At 41.8% G+C, this 23,569-nt stretch overlaps 1 protein-coding gene and 1 pseudogene across 1 annotated transcript; both read left to right on the top strand.

Moving 5' to 3' along the window:
• The first annotated feature begins 2,174 nt into the window (after nucleotides 1-2,174).
• Nucleotides 2,175-4,818, top strand: LOC139468847 (protein toll-like; annotated as a pseudogene).
• A 6,888-nt stretch (nucleotides 4,819-11,706) lies between these two features.
• LOC139467865 (protein toll-like) lies at nucleotides 11,707-15,509 on the top strand. The gene has a single exon (XM_071249376.1). It carries the CDS (start codon nucleotides 12,180-12,182, stop codon nucleotides 14,265-14,267), a length of 2,088 nt encoding a protein of 695 aa, XP_071105477.1. The 5' UTR covers nucleotides 11,707-12,179; the 3' UTR covers nucleotides 14,268-15,509.
• The last annotated feature ends 8,060 nt before the right edge of the window (nucleotides 15,510-23,569 follow it).

The raw sequence follows: 23,569 nt of genomic DNA, 5'->3' as shown, positions 1-23,569 counted from the left end.
TTACGTCCCTTGATAGAAGCCATCCACATCCTCCCTATAGCCCATCCAAACAACAACCACCCATCCACTGCTTGACTCTAAGTTGGCCTTCCACGCTTGGAATCTCGACCGATCTTGTGTACGCGAAACAGGACCATACACGAATGAATAAGAATCACTAGATTTGTTTTTTCTTTCAATTATCAATATTTGACGAAGTGATCGATTATGGCGCACTGTGTTCTACGCAGAAAATAAAAATGTTATTTCGTTAACGATATGTAATAAGCACTGAGCGGCTTCTGTTCCAACGTCCCCAGTCTACAGCATATATTGTTATAATCCTCATACGCTGACGCAGACGACGCTAATCAGAGCAAAACGGGAGAAGACAAACGGGCAACATATGATTACTTCCTGGTCCGCGACTCCAGTGGGCATTTTTTTATGATCAACTTAACATGTGTGTCTCGTCATCTCGCCCTTGGCTGGGGGAACTTGGAGGGGAATCCCCTTTGATTCTGTTCACATATGCAGAGAAAAGTAGATTGTGCAGCAAGTTGATTTGTACTTATAGTCTCTCAACACTACGTCCTCTAAGTATGGCTTACTTCAGAGAACATTTTCGCGAACAAAAGTGCGCATAACCTATTTTTCACACAAGGATATGACTTTGTATTAATGGGACACTCCCTGGTGCTCGTAAGAGAACCGTACGCATTTCCATACATGTCCAATAAATATTATGTAATGGAGAAACCATGAATGGTTTGTCCAACTTATAAAACGCTATCCATTAATCTATGTCATTTTTGGAGCTTATATTTACGCGGTATACGGGTCGCAAATAAGCGCGGTATAACGAGACACGCTTTATAACAGTTGTTATCGCGGGCCGCTGCGCGGACTGCACGTGCAGAAGAGGGCTGTACGTGCAGAAAGAACCGCGTGCGTCGTACCACATGGCATTGTGTCGTTGACTGTTCACAAGAGATGATGTCTGACGATGACGATATTTTCCTTACTCAAAGTAAGTTAAGTGATGAAAATTCTGCAGAAAAGGATGAGGATGACTTTTGTTTCCGTTTTGGTGACCCTTTGTCAGATGATGAAGTTGCTAAAAAACTGCGGAACAAAATTTCGGAGCGAACGAGAATTAAAAACGATTGGGCTCTTGCATTTGGTGTCCTGAAAAGATGGCGAGAAGAGGAAGCAACGTTCTCTTGTTGACAATTTGTCCTTGTCACGAAGTTGTTTGACAGAATCTTTGGTCGAAATGAGTGCCAAAACAATTGCTCCCCAGGTTTTACAATTGCAATTGTAAAAGATGGGGAGCAATTGTAAAACCTGAGGAGCAATTGTAAAACCTGCTGAGTGGTCTTACTACAAAAGAAAGGTCGTCTGGGAGATGGTTACAACACATTGATAGGTTTATAAGTTGTTGTAATCCCATCAGCTAGAAAGGTACGGACTCAGCGTTTTGAAAATGGGAGAGCGGGTGGATGCTGCAGTCCGTTTGCAGACAGCAGTTGGAGTTTAGATTGGATGTAGCTGATGCTTGATAACGGTGTAAGAGTGCACCAAATCGTCTGCAGAACCATAGTTGTCAAACCCTGAATGTCCGAATGATTGAGAAGCCAGGGTGCAGGCACTGCAAGTCCCACTGAGTCCAGGGCTAAGCTCTGTTGGGCGGCGCAGGGGGGCGAAAACTGGTTTTGAATGATTTTAAGACCATTTTAATTGCCTTAGAGAGCATGTATTTTGAAAAATTATATATTTATCTACATTTTATATGAATGCGTGAGAATTTCCCAACCTTGCGTGTGAGCGTGACATAGGTGATAAATGCGTGAGACTCACGCGAGATGCGTGAGAGTTGACAGGTATGTAGAACTGTTGCTGGATGCAATAAACATGACGTTGTTATACATATACTAGTAATCTATAGTTGAATGGTTTCTTTGTAACATTCACTGATGTCTGCTGGTAAGAATACACGTGACACAATGACATAATCACCCTGTGATCACGTTTCTGAACGACAACCGTTGACTTCCTCACTGCGGTTGAAGATATTGTCGTCTGCTTATGTGCGCATTGAGGTGCGACTTTTGGCCTTTGAACTTCTACATCGCTACTCTCAGCCAATGGACGCTGAGCATACGCAATGAAATGCTCTGGAACAGACTCGTGGAGTTGAAATATTGATATCACGAAGTGGGCGATTCAGAGTGTTTGTTTTGCGAGGTGAGTCGAATGTTAATTCAGCGCCACTTGACTAAACGCGTCTGAACGAGGCAACTCGCACATTCACCATATATCAGGATTAACTACCACCTAATACGGCTTGTGTTTGGCGTGATCCTACATCGTAGACATTTGTTTTGGGAGTGAATTGCACATGTTGAATTGATGTCAGAGACAGTTTTGGAAGACACAAATAATGCTGTTTTCTCTGTCACTACGTTTGGTTTTCCTCATCGCGATTGTCTTGATCAGTGTGTCTGTCGGAACCAGTGTCACCGTGGAGGACGTCCTTCAGTGTTCTGTAGATGACATGAAATGTTGCACTAACATGAGAGGGGACAGACTCCCGAACCTCATCTTGAATTACGACTGCAGTCAGCCTGACAACGTCACCCTTCGCCTACCACCCGGCACCAACAAAACATCCCCATTCCGACTCTTCTTCTCAAACCCGTGCATCACACGTCTCCCTGAGGATATATGTGATTATCCCAACATTGCAAGTATACGTGCGGTGGCCGGTCATATCGAAACAATTCCCAGCCTTAGCTGTCTGAAGAATTTGATAGCTCTGGTACTTTTAAACCAGGAAGTTAAATCTGTTGAGACGGGTGTTTTCTTGGTTTGGAAAGGTTGAGATACATCAATCTTGCTCGTAATAAAATACATACTATTGAGAGAGGAGTGTTCAGTGAAGACTTACATGGATTGATGAGGGTTGATCTTGACCACAACGACCTGACAGCGTCTGAGGCCTGGCCGATGAGAATTACCCATGACTTCTGTTATTTCGGCCTAAGTTACAATAAGATATCCCATTTCTCAAACGAAGAAAACTGGTTAGTGGATGTATCCAAAAGCTATGGACCCGGTATGGTGGACCTTTCTCACAATTTGTATACGAAATGGGTGTCAGAGGAATTGAAGATCTATGGAATTCATGATCTGAAAATTATTGGTATATTTAGGAAATGGGGATTTGACTTCAGACACAATAAGTGGATCTGTGATTGCAATTTTCATGAATTTCTCTACCTGGCATCGAATTTAACTACATTGATATGGAGGTACTTCTACAATGTTCTCTGCGACAGTCCAGCTCATCTGAAAGGAAAGCAAGTGCTAAATCTGCCACTGGATGCGTTTGTGTGTAACGTCACGGACAAATGTCCTCAAGATTGTTTATGTCAGGATCAGCCGGAGAAAAAACAGATGTTGGTTGACTGCCGTGGTAGAAACTTGACACGTTTACCGTCCACGGTTCCCGAAGGTAATTTAAAACTGCTTTTTGGCGATAATTCCATTACCTTCTTGGAAGCAGTAGGTTATTTGCAAAGAACAAAATATCTTGACGTATCTAGAAATAATATTAAAATTATTGAACCTTCAGCAATTGACCTTTTGCAAAATGGGGTTGCATTTCTGGGCCTATCGGACAATCTTCTTGAGTTTTTACCGACAAAAATCCAGAACATCCATTATTCTAAACTAGAAATCAACAGAAACCCATTTGTGTGCAGCTGTTCCTCCACGTGGATGTCACTGTGGCTCAGATACCAACCTCGGAACTACAACGTCACCGACATCACTTGCTTGATGCCAGCGGGCAATACCGTACAGCTTGTACGAGCAGACAAAAGGTTACTTAACTGTCAGATTCGGAGTCCTTTTCCTAAGATATTCAGCGCCCTGTTGGGAACATTTGCAGTCATATTTGTGCTTTTGGTGGCCCTTGTTGTGGTGTTTCGGTATGAATTGATGCACCTTCTTCATACGGGTGCAAAAAAGCTGAAGCGAACTAGCGATGACGACTCGGAGTACGATTTGTTTGTGTCGGTGGATGGAGAGAGTGAGTCTGACCGAGTCTGGTCCAAGAAACTACTTAATGAATTGGAGCAGAATCACAACCTTAGACTGTACTTCCCGCTCCGGGACATGGACCCGGGGACAGTGATCACTGATGAAGTCATCAAGACGCTCCAGAGAAGCCGTGCAGCTGTCATTGTGCTGTCTGGTAGCTATGTGGACAATCCCTCCAAGATGTTCGAGTTCACGGAGACCTACAATATCATGGTCAAACAGCGTCGCGGCCGTGTGATCGTCGCCAGGCTCGACAACGTCACCACTGCCAGTAATGGCTACCTGAACGCTTTTCTAAGACTCAAGAAGTATATAGATGCTGACAACTGCGACTTGTTCGAAAAGATCGCGCATGAGGTTCAGGAGGAGAAATCTCAAAATTCTTCTTCTCTATCTGTGAGCCAAGTTGAAATAATGGCTTAAAAGTAGTGCCTTTCTTGTGATACAAACTTGAGTTTCATCAATACAGCAATGTCGGTTATTGTGGTTCCTACTGATGTAGATAATGGTTCAGTTCCACTCAACCAATAAACTACATCATGTTTTTATGAACTGTGTGCCATTTGTGTTTCGTCAAATACATACTATACGTAAAATATACATTCTTAAGTCCATTCCGTGAATCAGCGAAGATTCCAGAGCAGAATAAGCCCAAATATCCATGTTCTCCGCAAGAGACTATTAAGATATTGACCTGTGACTTCTCACTGGTTTCTTGGCTGCCATCGAACCAACGCCTTTGTCTGATCCAGGCTTCAGTACTTTCAGGTCATCGTGATGAAGATTCAATATTATCGGCCTAAGGCTTCAATACTTACAGGTCATTGGGATGAAGATTCAATATTATTGGCCTAAGGCTTCAGTACTTACAGCTCATCGAGATGAAGATTCAATATTATTGGCCTAAAGCTTCAATACGTACAGGTCATCGTGATGAAGATTCAATATTATTGGCCGAAGGCTTCAGTACTTACAGGTCATTGGGATGAAGAATCAATATTATTGTCCTAAGGCTTCAGTACTTACAGGTCATCGTGATGAAGATTCAATATTATTGGCCTAATGCGTCAATACTTACAGGTCATTGGGATGAAGCTTCAATATTATTGGCCTAAGGCTTCAATACTTACAGGTCATCGTGATGAAGATTCAATATTATTGGCCTAAAGCTTCAATACTTACAGGTCATCATGATGAAGATTCAATGTTATTGGCCTAAGGCTTTAGTACTTACAGGTCATTGGAATGAAGATTCGATATTATTGGCCTAAGGCTTCAGTACTTACAGGTCATCGTGATGAAGATTCAATATTAATGGCCTAAAGCTTCAGTACTTACAGGTCATCATGATGAAGATTCAATATTATTGGTCTAAAGCTTCAATACTTACAGGTCATTGGAATGAAGATTCAATATCATTGGCCTAAAGCTTCAGTACTTACAGGTCATTGGGATGAAGATTCAATATTGTTGGCCTAAGGCTTCAGTACTTACAGGTCATCGTGATGAAGATTCAATATTATTGGCCTAAAGCTTCAATACTTACAGGTCATTGTGATGAAGATTCAATATTATTGGCCTAAGGCTTCAATACTTACATGTCATCGTGATGAAGATTCAATATTAATGGCCTAAGGCTTCAGTACTTACAGGTCATCGTGATGAAGATTCAATATCATTGGCCTAAAGCTTCAATACTTACAGGTCATCGTGATGAAGATTCAATATTATTAGCCTAAGGCTTCAGTACTTACAGGTCATCGTGATGAAGATTCAATATTATTGGCCTAAAGCTTCAATACTTACAGGTCATTGGGATGAAGATTCAATATTATTGGCCTAAAGCTTCAGTACTTACAGGTCATTGGGATGAAGATTCAATATTGTTGGCCTAAGGCTTCAGTACTTACAGGTCATCGTGATGAAGATTCAATATTATTGGCCTAAAGCTTCAATACTTACAGGTCATTGTGATGAAGATTCAATATTATTGGCCTAAGGCTTCAGTACTTACAGGTCATCGTGATGAAGATTCAATATTATTGGCCTAAGGCTTCAGTGCTTACAGGTCATCGTGATGAAGATTCAATATTATTGGCCTGAAGCTTCAGTACTTACAGGTCATCGTGGTGAAGATTCAATATTATTGGCCTAAAGCTTCAATATTTACATGTCATCGTGATGAAGCTTCAATATTATTGGCATAAAGCTTCAGTACTTACAGGTCATCGCTGAGAGGATTCAATATTATTGGCCTAAAGCTTCAGTACTTACAGGTCATCGTGATGAAGATTCAATATTATTGGCCTGAAGCTTCAGTACTTACAGGTCATCGCTGAGAGGATTCAATATTATTGGCCTAAAGCTTCAATACTTACAGGTCATTGGGATGAAGCTTCAATATTATTGACTTTAGGCTTCAATAACTGTTTTAATTGTTTTACATATCAATGTAAGGACACTGCTTGGCGTTAAGCGGCTATTAACTATACCCTGTCAGGCTTTGAATACTAATGTTCTTCCCATATCTTGCCATAATAATTTCATCTTGGTACTCAGTATTCTGTATAATTATTCTGTTTTAAAGGTCTGTACTCCTTGTCAGATTATGTCATTGTGTATAACCAATGTGAGATTTTACTGTGTTGCAATATAAAAGACATTGACTAAAGTATTTAACCGGTGGGTTCATTACACTTTCCACGTGGATGTGGTAAACTCGTCCAAGACACTAGTGGTGTAAGGTGCCGCATGTCGCTGTGTGGAGATACGTACCCTCACCCTACATGATCCATTAATCGAGTGCTCGAATTCCGCACGTAAACGTTGATCTGTCAAACCACCGCCATGTTCGCTGTACCAACATTCAGTAGACCCACGGGATAAAACTGAAAGTCGTAACGCAGCAGTGTTACGTCAATTCGTTTGTCCAAGTCTACATTATTTGTTTGTTTGTTTAACGCCGCAGTCAACAATAATCCAGCAACATGACGGCGGTCTGTAAATAATCGAGCCTGAACCAGAAAATTCAGTGATTGGGATAGGATGGTATGCATCAGTGGGCCGGACAACCCGATCCGGTTAGTCGCCACTTACGACAAGCATAGGTTGCTGAAGACCTATGCTAACCTGGATCTTCACGGGGCCCAAGTCTACTTGATGTGAGGATGCACCGAGGCACATATCCCTGTCAGAGGCATTGGAATTTTCTAGAATTTTGCAATGGATATTTATTTTCATATGTCATGTTCATTATACAATTGTACATGTTATTCTTGTCCCAATGTAGCTAGACGGGGGCCATGCTGCATGGCCTGATGAATATGTATTGTCTGTGGAATTATGAAACAGTTTCAGGCGATGTTAAATGTTTTTGTACGCGTCGATAAATAAAATCATTAATAATAATAATTATGTTTTGTTTGTTTCGTCGTAGATTCTCTTGTTTGCTGGTCATATCAACCTTTCAAACTGCCAGTTTATGTGTTGGCATATTCCAGTGGCATGTTACTTTAGTGGGCGGCTAGCACTATGTAACCGGCTTATAGTCACGCACTCACGCAATGGCACACACACAAATGCACACACACACACACACATGTTGGTTGGTTGGTTGTTTAACGCCGCACTCAGCAATATTCCAGCTATATGACGTCGGTCTGTAAATAATCGAGTCTGGACCAGGTAGTCCAGTGATTTTCATCAGGAGCATCGATCCACGCAATTGGGATACGATAACATACATCAACCAATTCAGCGAGCCTGACCACCCTATCCCGTTAGTCGCCTTTTTCGACAAGCATAGTCGCCTTTTACGGCATGCATGGGTTGCTGAAGACCTATTCTACCCCGGATCTTCACAGGTCGCCTCCTTCACTAGATACGAACATTGGAGTGTTCACGAATAACGTTTAGAACGAGTCCTCGATTATGAACATCACAGATATGTTGTTTCATAGTTTGTTACCACTGAGATACCATGCCGCAGCTTAAGTCGTCCAGGTCTTGTTTTATCCCCTTAATGCCAAGCTCCAGGCAGGGTAACAACAAGCATTTCTTTTAAAGTTTGTTTTTTTTGTATAATGCGGCCGGGGATCGAAGCACCGACTCTCCACTCTCCGGCCACGGAGGCGGTCTATTGAGCAATGGCCGTTGACTATGATGATTGCTATTATTTAAAGTCAAAACAGTATTCATAACATTAATCATTGTCATCGCGTGGTCGTAGTTCTGTGATTCTCAGACGTTTACCACTTCGGTGAAACCCACGAGCACGGGTGTGGTGCTGACAAACCTAGAAACATAATCGGGGCGAACCGGGATTCGAACCCACAATCATAGGTTTCTGGCGTGCCCAAGGGACGCAACTCTGCACAGCGAATCGCGGCGCCTTAGACGACTGGGCCACCCGTGCCCCCTCGATGTAGCTGATGCTAGATAACGGTGTAAGAGTGCACCAAAACGTCTGTAGAACTGTTAGACCATATAATAGAGGGACGGCCCTCTAGCCTATGCGCGAAACCATCAGTGCTACGACTTGTACTGCGCAGCCTGTCCGGAAGCGAGCAGAGACGCGTTCACTGCAGTTATCGTTGTCGCCTTTTTTCCCATGCAAAAGATATATTTCACAATACATATTTACACTCATGTATTTCTTAACATTGTTAACATTACAACTGAGATTTGTTGGTGCCCTAAAGCATGTTGTTGTCACTGTATTTGATGACTGTGATCACGCTTTGTCTTTGTCCGAGAGAACAAAATGGCGCACATGTAAAATCGACAAAAGTGCAGATTTTGATTTTCAATAACGGCCTCTAATCCGCAATGAAAGTCCTTGGTTACCAAGATGTATGAAAAGGAGATATGTTAATAATTGGTTTAGTGCCATTAACAAATTTAGGGCGGATGCGAAATTTCAGATTTTGACTCCAGAAATGGGACTAAATCTGAATTTTCCCGATATAATTGCACCACAACTCTTAATTTTCTCATGCTTTCAGACGAATGTGTTCCTATTATCGGTCCTGAATTAAATAGTTTTACATTCATCACGATTTCTCCCTTGGCTTGGTACCAAAGTTATTTAGGTACGATCGGTAGTTTTTTTGGTATGATTTTTGGCGCAAGGCCATATTTTACGTCACATATTTTAAGTTAAATTACCATATAGCAGACGACATAACATGCATTTTGTCTGTGATTATCATCCGCATATATCTTTTGAAACATTCTACAAAGTGACTTATATTGTATGATATTAGAATTGTTTTTGTAAGACGCGGGGTTTTTTTTACCATTGCTTTCGCCATTTCTTCGTAAGTTTAACTTTGTTAAAATTAGGCTTCTATCACATATCGCGCATATACTACAATACTACATATTTGTTATCTTCTGTAGATTTTGTCTGTATTAATCATGACTACATTTAATCAATTATTTATTTTAGGCCGTGTAAATATTGATTCTGAGCAAAATGATCTTGGCCTAAACCCAATCATAATAATGTAAATATGATGAAGGTACTACTTACTTTGTGTATTTGGAAAACAATGAAAACATCATACAAAAATAAAAATCTGTTACATGAAATATTTGTATTATAAAATTATCATTTACTTTGTAAATGCCAAGAAAGAAGGATTATATCGGCAGTCGTCGGGAGAGAAGTCTGAGACAACAAGGTCGAAGGTGTCATTCAGTAAAATGTATAGATGGTCTACATCTACATGTGTCAGAGTTTGTGATGTTTTGTTTTGTTTTAATAGAAATAATTGCATGCCTCGTTCCAGGTTAGAGTTTAAAGTTTGTTTTTCATTGATCAGATATAAATAGATAACAATGATGAAACAATTTTGAAAACTACAAACGTTATTACAGTTTACATATACTAGCATATATCTGGTACCATGCTCGTTGAAGCTATATTGTTATACCTGAAATACCTAATTATTTGGATGCTGAAATATCAAACTAATCGGGTAATATTAAATAACGATTGTAAAATTACAATCGTCCTCTTTGCTTTGGAATTTAACAGTAGCCTCCCTTTGAAAAAAAACTTATCTCGCTCCGGCAAACCCCATTATCACTGCTAGCCCCAAACTGGCATTAACCAATAACATTTGATTCCTTCGAAGCCCATTGTCGGACACATTGAAAATTCATTTAACAACGCTCGTAGTTTAATGTGTATTTTTAATTCATTGGAACTATTAGCATTATAAAATTGTAGCTAATTTACATGAAATAAAAACATCAATAAGTCGTCATTTTTTCTGGCTAATAGTAAAGCATTTACACCAGTCGGTGATCATGCATTTTTTCACGTAAATCTAGTCTGGACTTATAAGATATGAAGTTAATATATATGGAGATAAATTTTGTGAACATCGGGAATATGGTGATATGTTACAGGAATCTTCCCTGCTTCTGGATGAGTTTTATTTACACTTCCTGGGTTCCTGTGAAATTTACCGGATCGTAGTTTTCTGTGGCGTTCGTAGTAGATTGGCGATATGTGTTTATTTATAATAGTTAACAATTGCAGCATAAAATGAGACATATGAACCGATTTTTAAAACAAATAGAATACGTTATATAAGAGACCATATAATAGATTATTATATGGTCTCTGGTTATACATACCGAAACGGCTGTTTCTTCACACGCCCTCGAAAACTTACGCTTGTGGACAGACATCATATTTTCATTTCCTATCTTTTTTCTTTGAGTGAAACCTTTTGGGAGGTATTTACCAACGGCTTGGTAGCGGTACCATCTCTGTCATTCTATTTAGACCACGAGTCATCCGAAACCAACCACTGGTCGAAGAGTGGGAATTCTTCAAGTGGTATATCTAGGTCCAAGACGAAATCGTCCCAGCGAATGAAGTCGTCCATGGCTGTGGCGAATGTAAATTGAAATAAATGTCCCCGAAGACACACATGTTTAGCAAATAATTTGCAGCCAACAGACATGAGCTAATGAGAGATATCATAAAAAAATCTTTGTAATCCGCTTAGAGACGTCCTTTTATTGGATTGTCGCTGGCCGCAGTCGGAGAAATCTCGGCTAAGGGAATTAACTCTTACCCCGGATATTATGTAATATTGTTTACCTGGTTACCAGAATGGTCAGTCGTGCATGTCTGCGCATCTATTGCGCACCTGCAGCGGTACAGGGAGGTTAACAGCAGGGTGTCGGGGTGTATCAGTTACATGCCCGACCGTAGCGCTGATGGTTAGTGATAAACTGTTGGTGACGGCCGTCCCTCTATTATATGGTCTCTGCTGAATGCAATAAACAAGACGTTGTTATAGATATAGTCTATAGTTGAATGGTTTCTTTGTAACATTCACTGATGTCTGCTATCGATCGCGACACATACAGCTGTTGGTAAGAATACATGTGACACAATGACATAATCAACCTGCGATCACGTTTCTGACCGCCAACCGGAGACTGCCTCACTGCGGTTGAAAATATTGTCGTCTGCTTATGTGCCCAGTGAGGTGCGACTTTTGACCTTTGAACTTCTACATTACTACTCTCAGCCAATGGACGCTGAGCATACGCACTGAAATGCTCTGACACAGACTCGTGGTGTTGAAATATAAATATCACGAAGTGGGCGATTCAGAGTGTTTGTTTTGAGAGGTGAGTCGAATGTTAATTCAGCGCCACTTGGCTAAACGCGTCTGAACGAGGCAACTGGCACATTCACTATGTATCAGGATTAACTCTCACCTAATCAGGCTTGTGTTTGACGTGATCCTACATCGTAGACATTTGTTTTGGGAGTGACTTGCACATGTTGAATTGATGTCAGAGACCATGCATGGAGAAGTGGCAGCCCAGAGCAGGAGCACGACTGGGAGAGGACATTTTGCGTGATCTGTAACTTTTAGCAGACGGCAGAGTTATTGGAGTCGAGTTGGTGGTACCGACGCACCGGCCTTGATCAATGTCGGTATCTTCGAGCAGACGACACAGGTTTGAAAGAAACTCGTGTTCTTCTTTCAGCAGACAGATTTGAAAGACACACAAACAAGTGTCCATCTTTTAACAGACAGTTTTGGAAGACACAAATAATGCTGTTTTCTCTGTCACTACGTTTGGTTTTCCTCATCGCGATTGTCTTGATCAGTGTGTCTGTCGGAACCAGTGTCACCGTGGAGGACGTCCTTCAGTGTTCTGTAGATGACATGGAATGTTGCAATAACATGAGAGAAGACAGACTCCCGAACCTCATCTTAAATTACGACTGCAGTCAGCCTGACAACGTCACCCTTCGGCTACCACCCGGCACCAACAAAACATCCCCATTCCGACTCTTCTTCTCAAACCCGTGCATCACACGTCTCCCTGAGGATATATGTGATTATCCAAACATTGCAAGTATACGTGCGGGGGCCGGTTATATCGAAACAATTCCCAGCCTTAGCTGTCTGAAGAATTTGATAGCTCTGGAACTTTTCAATCAGGAAATTAAATCTGTTGAGACGGGTGTGTTCTTTGGTTTGGAAAGGTTGAGATACATCAACCTTGCTTATAACAAAATACATACTATTGAGCCAGGAGTGTTCAGTGAAGACTTACATGGATTGATGAGGGTTGATCTTGACCACAACGACCTGACAGCGTCTGAGGCCTGGCCGATGAGGATTACCCATGACTTCTGTTATTTCGGCCTAAGTTACAATAAGATATCCCATTTCTCAAACGAAGAAAACTGGTTAGTGGATGTATCCAAAAGCTATGGACCCGGTATGGTAGACTTTTCTCACAATTTGTATACGAAATGGGTGTCAGAGGAATTGAAGATCTATGGAATTCATGATCTGAAAATTATTGGTATATTCATGGCGTGGGGATTTGACTTCAGACATAATAAGTGGATCTGTGATTGCAATTTTCATGAATTTCTCCACCTGGCATCGAATTTACCTATGGTAATATCGAGGTACTACTTCAATGTTCTCTGCGACAGTCCAGCTCATCTGAAAGGAAAGCAAGTGCTAAATCTGCCACTGGATGCGTTTGTGTGTAACGTCACGGACAAATGTCCTCAAGATTGTTTATGTCAGGATCAGCCGGAGAAAAAACAGATGTTGGTTGACTGCCGTGGTAGAAACTTGACACGTTTACCGTCCACGGTTCCCGAAGGTAATTTAAAACTGCTTTTTGGCGATAATTCCATTACCTTCTTGGAAGCAGTAGGTTATTTGCAAAGAACAAAATATATTGACGTATCTAGAAATAATATTAAAATTATTGAACCTTCAGCAATTGACCTTTTGCAAAATGGGGTTGCATTTCTGGGCCTATCGGACAATCTTCTTGAGTTTTTACCGGAAAAAATCCAGAACATCCATTATTCTAAACTAGAAATCAACAGAAACCCATTTGTGTGCAGCTGTTCCTCCACGTGGATGTCACTGTGGCTCAGATACCAACATCCGAACTACAACGTCACCGACATCACTTGCTTGATGCCAGCGGGCAATACCGTACAGCTTGTACGAGCAGACAAAAGGTTACTTAACTGTCAGATTCGGAGTCCTTTTCCTAAGATATTCAGCGCCCTGTTGGGAACATTTGCAGTCATATTTGTGCTTTTGGTGGCCCTTGTTGTGGTGTTTCGGTATGAATTGATGCACCTTCTTCATACGGGTGCAAAAAAGCTGAAGCGAACTAGCGATGACGACTCGGAGTACGATTTGTTTGTGTCGGTGGATGGAGAGAGTGAGTCTGACCGAGTCTGGTCCAAGAAACTACTTAATGAATTGGAGCAGAATCACAACCTCAGACTGTACTTCCCGCTCCGGGACATGGACCCGGGGACAGTGATCACTGATGAAGTCATCAAGACGCTCCAGAGAAGCCGCGCAGCTGTCATTGTGCTGTCTGGTAGCTATGTGGACAATCCCTCCAAGATGTTCGAGTTCACGGAGACCTACAATATCATGGTCAAACAGCGTCGCGGCCGTGTGATCGTCGCCAGGCTCGACAACGTCACCACTGCCAGTAATGGCTACCTGAACGCTTTTCTAAGACTTAAGAAGTATATAGATGCTGACAACTGCGACTTGTTCGAAATGATCGCGCATGAGGTTCAGGAGGAGAAATCTCAAAATTCTCCTTCTCGATCTGTGAGCCAGGTTGAAATAATGGCTTAAAGCTTCAGTACTTACAGGTCATCGTGATGAAGATTCAATATTATTGGCCTAAGGCTTCAGTACTTACAGGTCATCGTGATGAAGATTCAATATTATTGGCCTAAGGCTTCAGTACTTACAGGTCATTGGGATGAAGATTCAATATTATTGGCCTAAAGCTTCAGTACTTACAGGTCATCGTGATGAAGATTCAATATTATTGGCCTAAAGCTTCAATACTTACAGGTCATTGGGATGAAGCTTCAATATTATTGACTTTAGGCTTCAATAACTGTTTTAATTGTTTTACATATCAATGTAAGGACACTGCTTGGCGTTAAGCGGCTATTAACTATACCGTGTCAGGCTTTGAATACTAATGTTGTTCCCATATCTTGCCATAATAATTTCATCCTTGTACTCAGTATTCTGTATAATTATTCTGTTTTAAAGGTCTGTACTCCTTGTCAGATTATGTGTACAACCAATGAGAGATTTTACTGTGTTGCAATCTAAAAGACATTGACTAAAGTATTTAACCGATGGGTTCATTACACTTTCCACGTGGATGTGGTAAACTCGTCCAAGACACTAGTGGTGTAAGGTGCCGCATGTCGCTGTGTGGAGATACGTACCCTCACCCTACATGATCCATTAATCGAGTGCTCGAATTCCGCACGTAAACGTTGATCTGTCAAACCACCGCCATGTTCGCTGTACCAACATTCAGTAGACCCACGGGATAAAACTGAAAGTCGTAACGCAGCAGTGTTACGTCAATTCGTTTGTCCAAGTCTACATTATTTGTTTGTTTGTATAACGCCGCAGTCGACAATAATCCAGCAATATGACGGCGGTCTGTAAATAATCGAGTCTAAACCAGAAAATCCAGTGATTGGGATAGGATGGTATGCATCAGTGGGCCGGACCAACCGATCCGGTTATTCGCCACTTACGACAAGCATAGGTTGCTGAAGACCTATCCTAACCCGGATCTTCACGGGGCCCAAGGCTACTTGTGAGGATGCACCGAGGCACATATCCCTGTCAGAGGCATTGGAATTTTCTAGAATTTTGCAATAGATATTTATTTTCATATGTCATGTTCATTATACAATTGTTACATGTCATTCTTGCCCCAATGTAGCTAGACGGGGGCCATGCTGCATGGCCTGATGAATATGTATTGTCTGTGGAATTATGAAACAGTTTCAGGCGATGTTAAATGTTTTTGTACGCGTCGATAAATAAAATCATTAATAATAATAATTATGTTTTGTTGGTTTCACCGTAGATTCTCTTGTTTGCTGGTCATATCAACCTTTCAAACTGCCAGTTTATGTGTTGGCATATTCCAGTGGCATGTTACTTTAGTGGGCGGCTAGCACTATGTAACCGGCTTATAGTCACGCACGCACGCAATGGCACACACAAATGCACACACATACACACATGTTGGTTGGTTGGTTGTTTAACGCCGCACTCAGCAATATTCCAGCTATATGACGGCGGTCTGTAAATAATCGAGTCTGGACCAGACAATCCAGTGATTGATATCATGAGCATCGATCCACGCAATTGGGATCGATGTCATGCTTCAACCAAGTCAGCGAGCCTGACCACCCTATCCCGTTAGTCGCCTTTTACGAGAAGCATTGTCACCTTTTACGGCAAGCATGGGTTGCTGAAGACCTATTCTACCCCGGAATCTTCACGGGGCACACACACACATGTACACACACACATGCACACACACACACACACACACACACACACACACACGGTCACTGTTCAATAGACCGCCCCCGTGGTCTGGCCCGAGAGAGGAAAGTCAGCGCTTCGATCCCCGGCCGCGTTATACCAAAAAACATCACAAGATGGATCTTGTTGTTACCCTGCCTAAAGCTTGCATTAAGGGGCTAAAACAAGGATTGGTTGACTTAAACTACGGCATGGTATCTCAGTGGTCAAGAACTATTCAACCGGCATTAGTCCGGACTAGTACAAGCAGCCACATACGCCTGCATGCACGTCGCTATACAAGTACAATAATCTTGTATCCGACGTTAAACCTCATTTAACACCACTGCCCAATGCCGTAATGTACCCGTATTGTGCTGCCTCTTGCAGTCAGTACTGTGGTGCACTGTTCTGCCGATCTAAACACGAAATAATAATTATTTGATTTGATTTGAATGGTGTTATCCCATATGCTATATCATCCATATGCTTACTTCTCGGTATAGTTATAGTGCTGCCCTGCTTCAATTATTTTCAAGATCAACATGTATGCTAGACTAACAACATTTAGTCTTTGAAATCTTATATTATACAATATCCTTCTTGACTCTAAATAAAAAATCCCTATGATGATTTCATATGTGGAATAGAGCTAGCTAGAGCTGGCTAGACTTGCTTTTGTATACATTCTTAGATTGTGGGTTTTTTTCATAAAATAACTATATTCCACAGTAATTGTGCAGGACTATAAGTATGTGTTAAAATTGTATTGAACAGTTTGAATAACTATTTACATGTACATGCGTGGCATGAATGTATTCAAATCACATCACAAAACATCTTTACAGAGCCTAAACAGCTGAGGACTAGTTTGCTCTGGCTGCCCTTTAATGGGCTAACAGGTCGGAGGAGGGGGGATTGTTGTTTGCCTTCTAGTTGCGAATGAGTGTCACTGTGACCTCGACAATCCCAAGATGTAGCCTACATGAGGCTTGTACATTATAACATTATAACAGTCGTGTAGGTCAAAGTGACCCCAAACAACGATGCATTGTCAACAGTCATCAAACACATCAAATAGAGCCAATATCGCTGCACAACCCGGGTGATTCATTGCATGGATAATGAGGGTGTGGGTCCCCGTGGATGACGGATCCTTCAGTCGGCCGACACTTCCTTGTTACGACTCACTCAATGTTTCTGGATCTCACTGGGATTGTCAAAGCGTACTATGACTATGTTCTTTCGTCGTTGCTGGAGAGATAAATATGCTTCCTTCAGTTGGTTGGTTGGTTTGTTGTTTAACGCCGCACTCAGCAATATTCCAGCTATATGACGTCGGTCTGTAAATAATCGAGTCTGGACCAGACAATCCAGTGATTGACATCATGAGCATCGATCCACGCAATTGGGATACGATAACATACATCAACCAATTCAGCGAGCCCGACCACCCTATCCCGTTAGTCGCCTTTTACGGCAAGCATGGGTTGCTGAAGACCTATTCTACCCCGGATCTTCACAGGTCGCTTCCTTCACTAGATACGAACATTGGAGTGTTCACGAATAACGTTTAGAGCGAGTCCTCGCTTATGAACATCACAGATATGTTGTTGTTTTATAGTTCTTTACCACTGAAATACCATGCCGCAGCTAAAGTCGTCCAGGTCTTGTTTTATCCCCTTAATGCCAAGCTCCATGCAGGGTAACAACAAGCATCTCTTTTTAAAAAAAATTGATATAACGCGGCCGGGGATCGAAGCACGGACTCTGCACTCTCCGGCCACGGAGGCGGTCTATTGAGCAATTGCCGTTGACTATGATGATTGCTATTATTTAAACTCAAAACAATATTCATAAAATTAATCATTGTCATTGCGTGGTCGTGGCTCTGTGATTCATAAACACATGCTCGGGATATAGTCGGAATTGAAAAATCGACTCTGTTTTTGACAGAGATTTCTTATGAATATGGAAAGGATTTGTCGCTTTTATTTTCATAAACAACTGTAGTAAGTATTTTAAGGCAAAACAGTATTCATGACATTAATCATTGTCATTGCGTGGATACATTTACCAAGATGGTCAACGGCTTCAATCTGCGTCTGGAAGGGCATCCCTCCCACAGTACAGAGCGTGAGGTCGATGTTGGATCCCGGCTGTGTTATACGGCATATGGGAATTATCTGCTAGGAACATTAAAAATATATATAAGCTGCCTGTGGACGACTCTCTTGACTTTAACTGCCACAGTATGCTGATTTAACAAATGTCTTGCTTCCGTGTCTCTTGAGAACTGATTGAGGTTAAAAATAACAGAATAGCTCACGGCTAAAAGAAACTTTGTATGCGATAAATATCAATGTTTTATAGTGTGAACCTCACATAGGCCCAAAACACATATATCGCGTATGGCAATCATCATGGACAGGTCAACTGACAGCAATTGTATTCTTGTGCAACATTTGTTTAGAGATAGATCACTGGTATCAGTCCGGGGTAGAATAGGTCTTCAGCAACCAATGCTTGCCGTAAAAAGCGACTATGCTTGTCGTAAGAGGCGACTAAGGGGATCGGGTGGTCATGCCCGCTTTGGTTGATGCATGTCATCGTATCCCAATTGCGTGGATTGATGTTCATGATGTCAATCACTGGATTGTCTAGCCCTGACTCGATTATTTACAGACCGACGTCATATAGCTGGAATGTTGCTGCGTGCGTACAAACATCATTGGTATCACTTTCACATACTCATCTCATTCATTTTGATCTAGTGGTGTCCATCTGTAGATATCCATTTTAAAATGTCCAATAGTACTGGTTTATCGTCATTATATTTACATGGCTGGTTAACTTTGTGTATATGCCGCTTATAATAGTCTATACGCCATGATTACGACATAGTTTGCAATATTGGACTCCTTAGATACACGGAACAAGACCATTGAGACAATGAGTTGACGACGGAAGTTGTTTGATTAGGGCGTTTTGTAAACGTGGCTGCATTCAAGTCATTTGGAATCTCAGATGCTCCAAGATATTTCAAGACAGCACAACATATGATCCATGTCACTTGTGAAAGCACGAAAGGTTTCAGATTCGACAACCCATGACTAATAATTTAATTCAATTCAAGTAGGTTACACTGTCGGTGCGTGTGTGTCGCGTCTTAGACATTCAACATAACTACCGTCGTCTATCAGATAATAAATATGACAAAAGGACAATACATCACCACAGGCCAACGGCAAATCTATTATGTTTTGACGGTAAACGAAAACTCCTTGTCATCTAAGTAAGTGATATTCACAGATGGCGTGATATGTTCACCGACCGATTATATGTGGGGTGTGCCACAGAGAGAATACATTCAATCCGCTAAATACCCACTATTCACATATCCACCCACACAAATTGCATGACCTCAGTACAACGGGACCCACAATGGAAACACCCTGAATATTGGCAAGACGTTTATTGGACGCATGCCATTCACAGCTTGACAGTGCCATTCTACTTAAGTACCGCTATACAATACCAGCACTGACCACAAGCAATAGCTGTGATATAATTTATATTACGCATTTGTGCGTGCGTGTGTGTGTATGCGTGCGTGTGTATGTGTGCGTGCGTGTATGTGACTGTGGGTGTCTGTGACTGTGTGTGACTGTGCGTGCGTGCGCGGGTGTGTTTGTGTGCGTGCGTGTGTATGTATGTGTGACTGTCCATGTGTGTGCGTGCGTTCGTGCGTTCGTGCGTGTGTAAAGCCGGTTTGATAGTTTTTGACCAGTGAGATACCATGCCGTGGTTTAAGTCAACCAGTCCTTGTTTTAGCCCCTTAATGCAAGCTTCAGGCAGGGTAACAAGAAGAACCATCTTATTCAGGTTTTTGGTATAACGCGGCCAGGGATCGAAGCAGCGTTGACTATAATCATTGCTATTATTTATTGGCAAAACATTATTCATAAAATTAATCATTGTCATGAAATTCGTGACACTGTGGTCTAACATGCTTCACTTCGAGCAGTGTTGCTTCCATAAACCAACTATGGTTCATCTACATTTTGATCATGTTTGTCAGCCCTATCATGTTTCATATTCATAAATATTCATGAGGTGAGATGTGGTGTTGTGAAATGGGCTTTAAAGTATCGAGTTGAGGATTTTCCACGTAAGGTGAGGTGATATGATGTGAAATGGGGTTTAACGTCGCGATTATTGCACTCATATAGGGACGTGCATGTTTGTGTGTGTGGCTGCTTGTACCAGGCCGGTTTGATGCCGATTTATAGTGCTAGCACACAGAGATACCATGCCGCAGTTTAACATGAATACCCCATTCAGACACAGTATACTCACTCCGAGCCGACAAGTCCTTGTTTTAGCCCCTTAATGCCGAGCGCCAGACAGGGTAACAACAAGTGCCATCTTTTAACGTCTTTTGGTATGACGCGACCGGGGTTCAAACCCGGACCTTCCGCTCTACTAGGCCACAGAGGCGGTTTTTCATCATGAACAGCGACGTGTATATGTATGCGCGCGTGCGTGTGCGTGTGTGTGAGTGTGTGCGATTGTTTATAATTGAGCGTTTTCGTGAGTGCATGCGTGTATGCGCGCGCATGTGTGTGTGCGTTTGCGTGTGCGTGCGTGCGTGCGTGGGTGCGTGTTTGTCTTCAGGGAGTGGCTGAGGAAGAAATTTTACTATTAACTAACCGTTTTGTTTTTTCATGCAGCCAAAGGCGTAGTCACGAACAATACAGTGCCAAGCTTCCCCGGCATGCAGTTCGTCACAGAAGAGGTAAATACAGTTGAATTTGACTGAACATATGATGATAAGTCGTCAGAGTAATTCTTCACTCGAAACGAGAGAGAGAGAGAGAGAGAGAGAGAGAGAGAGAGACTGAGTATGGTTTTACGCCGCTTTTAGCAATATTCCAGCAATATCACGGCTGGGGACACCAGAAATGGGCTTCACACATTGTACCCATGTCGGGAATCGAACCCGGACGAGCGAACGCTTTAACCACTAGACTACCCGACCGCCCCGAGAGAGAGAGAGAGAGAGAGAGAGAGAGAGAGAGAGAGAGAGAGAGAGAGAGAGGGAGAGAGAGAGAGACTGACTGAGTATGGTTTTACGCCGCTTTTAGCAATATTCCAGCAATATCACGGCGGGGAACACCAGAAATGGGCTTCACACATTGTACCCATGTCGGGAATCGAAACTTGACGAGCGAACGCTTTAACCACTAGACTACCCGACCGCCCCGAGAGAGAGAGAGAGAGAGAGAGAGAGAGAGAGAGAGAGAGAGAGTCCACACACTGAGAAACCATGCCACAGTTTAACATGGATATCCCACTCAGACACATCAAACTGACTCCGAATCGACCAGTCCTTGTTTTATTCCCTTAATACCAAACGCCAGGCAGGGAAACAACAAGTAACATAAATTTACTATGGGGAAACTTTCATTAGTCCACAGACAATACATATTCATCAGGCCATGCAGGATAGCCTCCGTCCAGCTGGCAAGAAATAACATGTAGAAATTGTATAATGTACATGGTATATGAACATACATATCTATTGCAAAATTCTAGAAAATTATAATGTGTCTGACAGGTACATCTGCTTCGTTGCATCCAAACATCATGTAGACTTGGGCAACGAGTTTACGTAGCCTAACGCAGTTCTGTGACGACTTTCAGAGTTATCCCGTGTGTCTACTTAATGTTGGTACACCCCAAAGTGTCGCGATTCCTTTACCGCCTCGTTCAGCCCAACGAGCACGGCTGGGGTGTTGACGGATCAAAGATTACATCCGGAATATTCAAGCAAACGTTTGATGGATCCGGTTGCGTAAGAGCACGCATCTCCGCACAGCGACATGCGGTACCTTACACCACCAGTGTCTTGGACGAGTTTACCACATCCGCTGTGGAAAGTGTACTAGACATAAGGTTCAATACTTAACTGAACTAAACTGAAGATTTGGGACACATCTTAAGCGGCATAGTAGTCAAGCTTAGAATAACCATAGTCAAAATATAGTATTAAAAATATATATATACAATGTTTCTTTTACGAAATGGATTAAAACTGAGATCATAACCTCGGGAGTAATCTTAACATTAACCAGTGTCCATACTTTAAAATTGAACTCAGCAACTAAACACGTTTTAAATAAGACTCGTTGTTTAAACGTCATCACCATTTTGTCAGTGTCATCTATATTGCAACACTAAAATTTCTCTTCGGTTATACAAATAATCAGACAAGGGGTACAGATATAGACCTTCACAACATAGTATACAACACATAAACATAAAAACAAACATCTGGAAGGTGAGGACAACAGACTGAACAATACAGTGGAGAAATAGCTCCTGAATACATTCCAACTTGTCCGATTGTCAGTGACAGAGGTTGTCCAGCTTGATGGCCTCTGTGCTGCTCTACCAACTCCAGAACCTGTGAAGTATTGACTATGTGTGTGATATTGGAGGAATGTGGTGTATACAAGACTGTGAAGTATTGACTATGGGTGTGATATTGGAGGAATGTGGTGTATACAAGACTGTGAAGTATTGACTATGTGTGTGATATTGGAGGAATGTGGTGTATACAAGACTGTGAAGTATTGACTATGTGTGTGATATTGGAGGAATGTGGTGTATACAAGACTGTGAAGTATTGACTATGTGTGTGATATTGGAGGAATGTGGTGTATACAAGACCGTGAAGTATTGACTATGTGTGTGATATTGGAGGAATGTGGTGTATACAAGACCGTGAAGTATTGACTATGTGTGTGATATTGGAGGAATGTGGTGTATACAAGACTGTGAAGTATTGACTATGTGTGTGATATTGGAGGAATGTGCTGTATACAAGACTGTGAAGTATTGACTATGGGTGTGATATTGGAGGAATGTGGTGTATACAAGACCGTGAAGTATTGACTATGTGTGTGATATTGGAGGAATGTGGTGTATACAAGACTGTGAAGTATTGACTATGTGTGTGATATTGGAGGAATGTGGTGTATACAAGACTGTGAAGTATTGACTATGTGTGTGATATTGGAGGAATGTGGTGTATACAAAACTGTGAAGTATTGACTATGTGTGTGATATTGGATGAATGTGGTGTATACAAGACTGTGAAGTATTGACTATGTGTTTGATATTAGAGGAATGTGGTGTATACAAGACTGTGAAGTATTGACTATGTGTGTGATATTGGAGGAATGTGATGTATACAAGACCGTGAAGTATTGACTATGGGTGTGATATTGGAGGAATGTGGTGTATACAAGACTGTGAAGTATTGACTATGTGTGTGATATTGGAGGAAAGTGGTGTATACAAGACCGTGAAGTATTGACTATGGGTGTGATATTGGAGGAATGTGCTGTATACAAGACTGTGAAGTATTGACTATGTGTGTGATATTGGAGGAATGTGGTGTATACAAGACCGTGAAGTATTGACTATGTGCGTGATATTGGAGGAATGTGGTGTATACAGGACCATGAAGTATTGACTATGTGTGTGATATTGGAGGAATGTGGTGTATACAAGAC

Source organism: Haliotis cracherodii, unplaced genomic scaffold (genome assembly GCF_022045235.1).
Source record: "Haliotis cracherodii isolate W230 unplaced genomic scaffold, xgHalCrac1.p SCAF_2, whole genome shotgun sequence".
In the NCBI taxonomy this organism is placed as follows: Eukaryota; Metazoa; Mollusca; class Gastropoda; order Lepetellida; family Haliotidae; genus Haliotis; species Haliotis cracherodii.
Note: the sequence above shows the minus strand (reverse complement) of the source record. Positions and strands in the feature narration are given on the sequence as shown.